The 11,445-nt window shown below is 48.4% G+C and overlaps 1 protein-coding gene across 1 annotated transcript; it reads right to left on the bottom strand.

Annotated features, from left to right (window-relative positions):
* Nucleotides 1–896: 896 nt before the first annotated feature.
* M6PR (mannose-6-phosphate receptor, cation dependent) lies at nt 897–10,719 on the bottom strand. The gene is made up of 7 exons (XM_075002283.1): nt 10,377–10,719; nt 6,775–6,954; nt 6,068–6,237; nt 5,873–5,982; nt 5,141–5,271; nt 4,492–4,618; nt 897–2,922 (listed from the first exon to the last, which is right to left on the bottom strand). The coding sequence occupies exons 1-7, from the start codon at nt 10,406–10,408 to the stop codon at nt 2,800–2,802; spliced, it is 873 nt and encodes a 290-aa protein (XP_074858384.1). The 5' UTR covers nt 10,409–10,719; the 3' UTR covers nt 897–2,799.
* Between the last annotated feature and the right edge of the window lie 726 nt (nt 10,720–11,445).

The raw sequence follows: 11,445 nt of genomic DNA, 5'->3' as shown, positions 1-11,445 counted from the left end.
AGGGAGCAGTGACTGAGGGATGGTCATGCAACTGTGTGGCCTATTTCTGTTACTCTATACGTTCACACATGGGCACAGTTATTCCAGGCAACATCTGCTGGCTGCTTCTGGGGAGGAGTGGGCACTGCTCAGTACACTCCCTTCAGTGTCCTCCATGGGTTCTCTTGTTTGAGCCCTGTGACCTTCACACCTGCTCATTTTTCTTTTTTTCACCTTCAATTATTTGGCTTCCTGGATTCAGTGAATCCTCCCTATAAGCTGGGAAAGGGTCCTTTTAGCCATGGGTGGCCTTCCACACTAACTTCCTGAATTCTAACAGGACTACTCTTTTATACCCTTCTGGTCAAATCCATCACATTAGGCATAACTAGGAGCATAGGATTCTGGCAGCCATGGGTCCCAATTAAGGGGAAGGTGTCTGATCTGAGCAGCTTGGGTTTCGCTGAAACCAGAGACCTGAGTAAGTGATTCCCTTGTCAGAAAGTTGCTCTGGAATTAACAGAAGATCCCTATGCTAATCGTCATCTTGTAGCACCCACTACTGGCAATGAGAGTCTAGGATCCTGAGGAACCAAGAAAACGTAATTTCCAAGACCTGCTTGCACACCTGAATAGTCAAGTTTAATCTCTTCCCAGCTCTTCTATAGAGAAGTAGCTGAACAATTAGGCCTATGCTGGAAAGTTTAAATTGAGCATTTATAACGTGTTTAAGTTCTGTAATAGTAACACAGTCTCCCTAACCTTAAATGTACAACTCTAGAGGAGAGGGGTTGATTTTGCCCTCATAGTGAAAGGGACGTCAAAGACCTGGCACTGAACAACATTTCTCCATCCACTCACATGCTACTCCCACTGTACTGCTGTCATTTCAAAAACACCAATAAAGCACTGAGGGGTATTTTTGGGTCATTTTATTTTAAAGTTGTGTTTTGTACAAAAAAATGTGCATTTAATTTAAACATTACCATGAAAACCAGTAACAGAACAAGTTCAGTGATTTCCTATTTCCCCATCTTATGAAAAAGATTTAGTGAAAGGAACAAAAGCCAAAAAAGTAGGACCTATATTTGCCTGCGTCAAGCCCTGCCAAAAGAAAAAAAACCCACACCCACCAAACAAAACACTTTCCGCCCCTCAAACTCCACCTTCCCGGCTCTCTAATGGGGCAGATCTCCCTTCCAGAGAAAAGGGAACACAACTCTCAGACTGCTTGTTGCAGTCTTATTTCAGTCTACAAAAATATACCCGCTTTTCTCCAGTGGTTCAACTGTGTCCTGTAGGGATAACTCTACCAACTAGTCCAATGGGGAAGACACTGGCTCATTCCCTGGCAGAGATTGCCCTTCCCAACCCCATCAAAATCAAGGTCCTTCATGAGTCCTATAATGGTCACCTGTAGCTGCTGTCTTCTAATGGGAGCAGCTCCAAAGCCATAGAAAACTGCGGCTCTGACTTCCCAGCCAGCAGGGGGCACAGAAGCACCATCGTACAACTGAGCAGGGATGGAAATAACCCACAGGCAGAGATGACCTGTCCCATCGCTACAGCTCTGAGAGAATCTACACTCACCCACTAGAGGGCAGTGCCACATCCAACCCAGTCCACCAGCTCACTGGAACAGCAGAAGAGCTTGGCCTTGACCCTCATTACGTTGCTTTTTAATGTAACTGCCGGAGAGTTACCTCGGCATCAGCATTGGGTACGGCACTGCTCCTGTAAATGTGTTCCCTTTTTAAAAACGAAATCTAGACTCTTTCACAGCAATTACTGCATTACCACCCCAGCCTTTCCTAGGAGGACATAGTCAGGATCACTATTTTAAAAATTTCCTAACTGCTTCCTATTTAAAGGAAGCTTGTAACAGAAATCAAGTGACTGTTGTCTTTAAGTACCTGCCTTTGACCTGGAAGTCAGTTTCATGTTCAGGTTCTTGCTCAGCAGCATGTCATTGTATTTGGCTTGCCAGCAACAAAGAGGAAGGTGTAAAGAGACTGTTTTTCCTTGACCCTTTTCAGTAGGAAAAAGTCATTAAATCTTCCCAACCCCTGTGAGTTCTTTGGCACCATCACCCCTTTCCTGTTTGATGAAACCAAGGTTATTTGGTGATGGCCCTTTGTGTTTGCTAAAAAAAAAAAAAATTGTCCTGCACTGTTCAATCCAGGCTGTTCTCAGGAAAAGAAAAGCTTGTCAGCTGGCTGTTGCCTGCTCCAGTCCTGCTAAGGGCCTGGCCAGAACGGAGAGATCCCTGTGGTGATTACACTGAGCAGAGGGAGAAGGTGGGCAGTGAATGCTTTGCTTGTGTCACAGCACAGAAGCGAAGAAAGCAAAAAGTTCATTTAAATAATTAAAAATAAATCCAGTGTCTCTCAGACTGAATAAACTTTACAGAGAACACACAGTAATGCTCTCCCTAACTCCAGCTGTTTCAAGCCTCGCGATTTGCCCCCACGTGGATTTTCTCACTGAGGGGATGCCCTGGCCTGCCAGGCACTGCATGCTGGATAAGCTCTTCTGCCACCTCATAGCCATACAGAATTCTAGGTAAATACCATTCTTCTCAGCTGCACAGCACTCTGCATAAGCTCATCACAGCATTACATTCAGAGAATGTGGCCCTTGGGCCAGTGCAGCTCTGAAAGAGAAGATTCTGGATAGCAGGGGTATGATACACCAGCTGTGGAAAAAGCAAGTAGTTTAAAAAAAACCAAAGGAGGAATATGAAAGGAAGAGCGGGTTAGGTAACACTTGGTTAAGTGAGAAGCAGGGGGGAAAGACAAGACACTGATGTCTAAAGCCCAATCACATTGGTAGCAAATGGTCATCCCGTTCTTCTGATTCCTCCCCCAGCTGGTCATCACCCACACCACGGTATGCAGCTGGAGTATTCTGGGGCTTAGACCGGCAGACGAAATCACAACCGTCCTGCAGAAACAAGTTATTGTACTGGGATCAGACCACATGCAACTAGAGCTGCCAACTTTCTAATCACACAAAACTCATGTGCCTGGCCCCTTCTCCAAGCCTTCTCTACCCTCCCCACAAGCTCACTCCATGGCTTGCTCTCCTTCACTTTTATTGGACTAGGATGGAAGAGTTAGGGCTCTAGCTGGGGTTGCAGGCGAGGGCTCAGGACTGGAGTAGTGGGGATCAAACGTGTGTGGAGGTGTGAGCTCTGCGAAGGAGTTTGGGTGAAGGAGAGGACTCGGCTGGAATAAGGGCTTGAAGTGTGAGGTCCCTGTGGTATTTGCTGTGGTTCCTAACAAGTGGCTGCCAGGTGCCTGTAGCCCTGAGGCATAAGGGGGCTCCTTATGCTGCCCTTGTGTCTGCAGCCACTGCCCCCACAGCTCTTACCGGTCACAGTTCCCAGCCAATGGGAGCTACAGAGTCAGAACAGAGATGGGGCGGGGGGGGGCGTGCACCCTCCCTTTGTCTCTGGGCCACTTCTGGAAGCCATGATGAGAGAAGGCTGGTAGAGATCCTGCCTTAGTCATAGTTACCTGCTGCACCACCGACTGGACTTTTAACAGCCTGATAGGCACTGCCAACCACAGCCACCAGGGTCCCTTTTTAACTGGATGTTCCGGTTGAAAGCTGGACACCTGGCAACCTTACATGCCACAGACGATGCTAAATAATAGCAGGCCCTCATGTTTCTCCTGTTCTGTTCCTCTACTGTACCCACCACTTTTTGAGAGATCCTGGAACTTTTCACAAAGGGCTCATACACATTGCCTGTAATCCTGAATCTACCCACCTCTGAGGTGGGACACGGTAGCTGACTAAATAGCACCAGACAACATTAGAGCAGGTCAGGAGGTGAAGAATAACATCTCTGACTAGAGCTGCTGGGAGAGAATTTAGGGGAGGTAAAGTAGAACTTTAATGGAATGGGGCCAGGACACCAGTTACTCTCTCCCCATGGCTGTGTCTACACTTACAAAAAACTTCGACATGGCCAAATCGAAGAACACTAATGAGGAGGTGAAATGAATATTCAGCGCCTCACTAGCATGGGGGCCAGCCGTAGCACTGAAATCCCCTTATTCCTATAGGGATAAGGGGATTTCGATGTTGGCAGGGTCCTTTCAAAAAGGACCCGCATGCAGACAAGCCATAGCCAGCGGCATGCTAATGAGGCGCTGAATGGGAAGCATGAAGCAGAGTTTTGAAAAGCTTGGGATTGGAAAGGGGGAGAGGGAAACGAGGGGCACATCACCCTCTGGTTTACGAAGCAACTGTAGAAGGGTACCCTCCCCAGTATTAGCACCATGGTGGTGTATGGAGGCCAGCAATGACTCAAAGGGGAGAGTTCTCCTTCAAATGAGTCATCTGCTTCCTCTTTCGGAGGTCTCGCATCTAAGAACAGAGCCACCCTAAGCGGAAAGTCTATGAAATCTGACAAAAATCAAAGGCCCTGAGAGCAGGGCAGCTGCCCCTTCCTTGCGCTTTATAGCAGGGCTGGCCTGGAGATCTGCATGGATTTTCACTTACCGCCATCAAGTTGCCCAGATCTTGCCAGAAAGTAAAATGGGGGAACTGCTCCATGCCCTTTGCTCCCACCACCAGGCGCTGGTAGAGGAATCCCCCAATTATATAAACTGCGACCAGCGACGCAAACCTGGAGAAGAATGTTGAAACACGAGTGTGAGAGGAAACTGGAGGCAACCTCTTCTCAGCTAACTGTCTGCCTCCTATTGGGATTGGAGCCAACAGCTCAGTCTGATTCAGAAAACGGGCCATAAATAGCAGCATCTGCCAAAAAGAGAACAGGGATGTTGAGCAACATGAATAAACCCAACCCCAGCACAGCCTCGGGGAAGTAATGCCACGTAGCACATAGGACTGGAACTTAGGACTCCTGGGTTCTACTCCCAGGCCTGCTACCGATTTGCCATGTGATCTCGGGCAAGCCTCTTCCCTCTGTGCACCTCCTTCTTCATTTGTAGAAAAGGGTAATGTGTCCCTCTCTCATGGGAGTCTTGTGAGGCTTAATGCTTGTCAAGTCTTGGTTGAAAAGTCTTACTGAAGGGCAGGGTAACATCCAGCTTTGGCTACTGATATGTCACGTGCTATGTTCCTAACAAGTAATGGAGGCCTGGCACTGGAGCGCTAGAACCAACAGGTTCCTGCAGTAACTCACGTGATGAGCAGGATGGACCCAATGCTGAGGTGAGAGTCCTCAGGTGGACAGGCCAAGCTGCTGTCCATCTCAAAGAGGTACAAACAATCCTGCTCCTTTTCCCGTTCTTCTGATAGCAAGGTAAAGCCATCCTGGATTGGAGGAGGGGTGGGGAAGAGAAAACATATGCCAAGCTAAACACACAAATAGGTCTCCCTACTTGCACAGATGCTCCCAGTTCTACAAAAAAGTCCAGTCTGCCTACTCTTGAATTCTTACACACACTCATGCTTCCAGTTAACCCCAGATCGCTCCTTCAGAACACCTCCCCCAAACTCTTCCTTTTCAGCTACTTTTAAAATAAACAAGATATAATCTCCTATTGGCTGTCTGCTAAGCCAGTCAAAAGGCAGCACAAAACCATTACTGTGCAGAGATCCAACACATACTAGACAGAATAAGTAAAACCCTCTGGGCTGTTCCCCAGCCTCAGTGACCCTTTCCTCCAATCTTTGTTGTATTCATTCCTGACCAGCGATCTCATTAAGCTGAGCATGCGGGCAGCCACGTGGCTGATTAGCAAAGTGCCCAGAGACACCAACACATGTTTCTAATGGTGGTGTGCACCTGCACGTGCCTCAGTGCACATAAAATTTATTCTGCCCATGGGTGGGAAAAAATACAGGGAACACTATTCCTGATTCACAGCCACAGTACCTGACCCTGCAGCCCCCCCTCCTCCAGGCCACTCACTGCTATAGTCTTCCGGTTACAAGAGATCATTATCATGGCCTTCCTTTTTTCACCACGGCAGTGGCTGCCATACGAATCCCCCCCTTTATAAATCAGCATGATCCAATCACCTGCCAAGAGAAAAACAAAGAGGGCTGCAAGTCAAGAGCATCATGGACTGGCAGAGCTTGACAAGAGGGTTGAAGGGAGTCTTACTTCCATTGAAGACCTGTGTCTCATTGATTCTTCCCACCACTGTTTGCTTTTGGTCCTTTAAGTTAATCTGTATCAAGCCTGATTGCGACATAGAACTGTCGACCTCTCTGCACACCTTGAACTTGTAAGTATATTGCTCCGCTGCGTTTGAGGTCACATTCTTCTCAAAGCTGCACAGCGGGGACAAAAACCAGACAGATGCTTATTGAATCCCATGTGGGTTATTAAATTTTTAACGTTCAAAAATGCCTTACACTTTATCCACTTCTCAAGTCCACTCACAGCTTAAGAAGTCAGCGGTATAGGCCTGGCCTTTTGGGTAAGTTCACTTGCTTCTGAACACTGAGCTCCTTTGTTGACCCCAGAGAAGGCAGAGCATGGACAGCAGCAACGCAAGCTCCTCCCTTACCATCTCGGTCTTGTGGCCAGAGGGGCACAGGGAAAAGGAAATCCTGTCACGGTGGCCCATTCAGCCTTTAGTGTGACAGATGAGCCCCATTAGGGCTGACTGTGGTGGTGATTCATTGATATGGGCTCCTTTTTAGCAAGAAACAGAATGGGACCCATCAACATTGTCCAACCCAGGCTAGTTAGAACCAGCGTACTATTATTCTTCAGGGCACCCATTTCCTTTCCTGATCTGGGACTGACTGGACAGTATCCAGATCCTGGTCCCTGCAGTAAGCCAGAGAGTTGCATGCACTTACCTTATGGTGCTCAGGGGTTCTAGCTTCTTCAGCAAGGCCTGCTCTCTTTTTGACTCAGTGGCTTGGTCTCCTACCAGGTCACAATGCTTCTCTTCCTGATCTGCCACTGCAACAACAGCCAGGACCACAAGGACTAGCAGCGTAGCAGAGGTATAAGTGTGACACGGGAACATTCTGCATCTGTGCCATTGCAGAGAGTAAGACACCAGAATAATTAACCTTAAACAACTCATTCCCACCTTAACACATGTATGAAGATCAAAAGCACAGTGCATGGCCACTTCTTCATTCATGGCTGCAAAGGGGACAAGCTGAGGCCCAGGAACACCTGCGAGATCTTCCTCCAAAGACTCCAAAGCCCATCCTTTGGCACTCACTGGCCCAATCTGCTATTCTTCCATGACTTGACATTGAGGTAGTAAGATCTTGCTGCCAAATGCACCAACTGGTGTTCACTTGGCTAGAACAGAACCCAGCATGCTTTAGGCTGGCCAGCTATGGAAGTGAGGACCAGTTTCAGACATAAGCCACTATTTATTGCACCCCAAAGTGGCATCTCTCATCAGAGGCAGACTTGACATTCTAATCAATTGTCTTTGAAGTTCTTGTGTAAAGAGCTTGTGGGGGTCAGGGCTAGCATTAATCAGGCTTTGTCTATTTCAAGCTCCTTAATCCTAATAATTGTATTAATTTATGTTGCCCTTCCCTAGCTCCTTCCTGCTGAGTATCTGAAAGTATTTTACAGGTACTGAGCTTCACAAGGTTAGGACTGGCATTCCTGATTTACGCATGGGGAAGCTGAGGCGTAGGGTTGATGTGTGTAAAGTCATATAAGTCAACAGAAGCCTAGGATCCCACTCCTGTGTCCAAACTATAAAATTTCCTTTGATCTTTGAGCTAACTGCTCAGAGAAATAGATGAAGACCTAGACATTCAATAACAGTCACATGGTTGATTTGCATTCCTAACCACAACTCTGAGGAAGAACTTGATACTGACAAGCCAAATAATACATTGACCCAAAATTTTGCAAAGATCACCCTAGAGCAGGGTTCTGTAACCAAACAGCAAGAAGAGTCATTTTTTCCAGTTCAGCAAAATGCTCAATAATTCAAAAGCCGCAATGCATGTGAATACAAGACAGTCCTTAATAACCAACATTAAACCATACATTTGTAACTGCTATTTTAAGACCAGCGCACATAATGATTTGTAATGTGATACATGTTTACTGCAGGAGGTTCACAAACTTTTTACGTATTCTATTTCCTCAGACTTTACGTGAGTGTTTGTACCACTGTCTTCTTGACTTTCACTCCCGAACCATTGCTCTCTGGAGGATGAGGGGGAATTATCCAACATTTCGGAATCACGTCATTTGCTCTTTAGATATGAGTTGTTCATTTTGGGGCTTTTGTATGTTCACTGTTTATTGAAAACATCAGGAGGATTTTTTTTTCAAACTTTGCAATTATAGCATCAGGAGCCACAAAGATATCTTTGAACAGCCACATACAGTTCCGGAGCCACAGGTTGCAGACCCCTGGGCTAGGACTACAAAAACAAAGAAGTTAACTGCAGGAAGGTCCAGCCTATTGACTAGTGGAGTTACAGGAGAATCACAGTGAAAGCTGCACTGAAGAATTCAATCACAAAGTCTGCAATTAAGGGACTGTCTGTGCTAGAAGTAAATTCCAGCTTGAGTAGACAGATGTGCTAGTTCTAACTGGGCTAGTGCACTAAAAATAGAGCCTAGCTTTGGAATGCTACTGAGAGCAAGATGGAGTGGCCAGCTGCCCCAGGATGTATCTAGGTCCTTGGATAGGAAGCATACTTTGTGTAGTTACCTCCTTCTACTCATATCACCACAGCTACTCTTCTGATTTTTGCATGATATTGTGATCACAATTAGCACAGGTATGTTTAACTAAGCTGGAAATTATACACCTGTAGCTCAAATGCAGATGTACCCTAAAGCTTGTAACTATCACGAGACCACTTAAATCAATGTGTACGGTGGACAAGTAAGTCTAAAGAGGTTATTGTTATTGGGCAGAACAGAAAACTAAGGCAAAATGTCGCTTTCACTTGCCCCCTACAAAGATACACATCAAGTCAGAGCCAGAATAAGAATTTGTGGTTCCCTGGCTTCCAGTCCTGTGCTCAGAACACATCTCTCTCTCAACCTTAGCAAAGACATTTCTAGGTGGCTGCTTTGTACATATTTAGTTCATGCTGGTGTTAAAGTGAACATAATGTAAAAGTACTGGTGCTTCCAGTGTTCTAACAGCTTTCATGCAGGAAAGATCTCAACATGCTTTGAAGACCGCAGGCATATGGGAGAGTCTCTTGAAGCCAAAATGGTAGCAGATTGACTACAGTAGCCATGTAACAGAACCAAGCAACACCATACAAAAATTCAGGACAGGAAGCAAGAACTGAAACTGCTGGGGGGCGGGCAAAGAGGGGTTAGAAGAAAGAATTCAGTGACCTTAGATAAAATTCAGGCAGGACTCCGTATCAACACTATACACATAAAACGTCAACTTCATACTTAGTGTAATTACAACCTGTAGCAGCCTCACCAAAAGGGCAAGCCTAGGCCAAGAACTGATTTTGAACAGGTAACAGTTTCCCACAACAAAATACTCAAATTTAACCCAACCTCTCTATCCCCATGGGACAGTTCACTTCCTGTCTGTGTCCCCTTCTGCTTTATAAACAGGCAGCAGGATTAGTTTCCAGTTTTGCTGAGATGCAAAGCCAAGGGCCAGCACAACGCATGGCCTTAAAGATTGTATGACTCTTTTTTTCCCCAGAGACAAAGAACTAACCACAATGCTCTGGACAAACTCCAATTTGGATGATTACCGTCTCTCTCCTTAGATTCCCGCTACAGAGTCAACTGGATCTGGGATTCTACTTCCTTTCTGGACATGATCCTCAAATTGTCATGTCCTGTTGCCATGTGGCTATTAAGCTGCCGTGCACTACCTTGCAGAGGGCTGCATCGGAGTGACTATCGTTTTACTACATTAGACTACAGAGTGTAGTAGGATCCATCCATGTCTTCTCCCATCACTAGTTCTTTCCCCTTTACAAATCTCTTCCATCTCTTTCCTCTGTACAAAGTCAGGAGATCATAAGGGTATCTCTTCCCTCAATATTCATCATATTCTCCTATAGGTTGGGACAGGGGGCTTGGCAGCCAAGTCCTTTCAGCCCCCATAATGGGACTCTGTGCAATGCGTACCTAGCAATACTTTCACATAAGAGGAGCAGACACCAAGGCCCTTGTAGTCACCTCACAAACCACAAATTGGCCCCTAAGTATAAAGGCATTGCTGAACCAGCATCCCATTTGAAACTGTAACAAAGCTCAGCTCGATCGGCCTGACCTGGAAAGAGCAACCTGAGAGCACCTGGGATCCCCATCCCAACCACACAATCAGCCTTCTACTGTATTTCCACCGCCTGCCATACATTGCTCAGCGCATCCGCGAAACCTCCATCCACCCCCAGACTTTCAGCACCCCCACAACACCCCCACAGACAACTAACAGACTTTGAAAACAAATTACAGGGGAAAGAGAGAAACTCACCTGCTCCTCGGACAGCCAGGCGGGTGGCGCATGACGGACCTGCGAGTCACTGCTGCTCCCCACCTCCAACGCCCACCCAGCCACTGGTCCCTGCGGCTCCCACCGGGCCACTAGCTCCGCCACTGCCTGCCGGGGTCAGCCCCAGGCGCCTGAGTGGTGCCAGCCCAGCGTCCTGCAGGCACCGCCACTGCCCACGCCACGTGCGCCCTCCCCGGGCTGCCTCGCGCGCCGCCGGCCTCTGCCTACCCCACCAATTAGTAATAGCTACGGAGATACAGGCGCCCCGGCGCGCCCCCGCCCGGGGTGAGTGTGAGATGGGGCCGGTCTCCTCTCCGCTACTACCCCGCACCCACCCCCACACCCCACCTGTCAGCCGCCCGCCGATCCGGAAGCCGGAAGTGAAAAGGGGCGGGCGCTAACGCTAAGCAACAGCGACAGGCCTAAGACCCGCCCCCAGATCCATTTGCCCAATGGAGTATGAGAACGACAAACCACTGAGAGTTGCTGTCCAATGGGAGGTGGCGAATGCTCCCCCCTCCCCACACCACACTCTGCTCCGGTAACGATACCAGGGCAAAAATGACCCTCTCTACCCTGGTACGTCCAATGGACGGTGAAAACGGCCACGGAGCCCCCCCGCCCTCGTATTCATCTAGTCCAATGAGCAGCTAACTTCTAAAATGGGCACAGGTAACACCCAATGGGCGATGAGAGACATGGGGGTGACCCGCCCCGCAATAGGCTCTCGGCCAATGGCGGCGCGGAGCTGGTTACCCAACACCCCTCACCCGCCACCCCTCCTTTCCCGAGCGCCGCTCACGCGATCGTCACGCGCTGCTCACTCGTCAGCTGCTTGCCCAGCGTGCCAGTGCCCGCGCGCGGCGCCTGTTGGAAGTTGGAGTCCCGGGAGCCGGCGGTGCGGGCTCGTCTGCCCGGGGGTCGCGTGGCCCCTGCGGCCCCCACCCCCGTCACCCTCTGGCTTGCCCTGGCGCGCCTACTCCTCACAGCGGGGGTGGGGTCTGAGGCAGGGCAGAGTCCGGCCGGGAACTTCTGGTCCCCTCGGTCGTCC

Source organism: Carettochelys insculpta, chromosome 1 (assembly GCF_033958435.1).
Source record: "Carettochelys insculpta isolate YL-2023 chromosome 1, ASM3395843v1, whole genome shotgun sequence".
NCBI classification, from domain to species: Eukaryota; Metazoa; Chordata; order Testudines; family Carettochelyidae; genus Carettochelys; species Carettochelys insculpta.
This window is presented reverse-complemented; position numbering and strand designations above follow the sequence as displayed.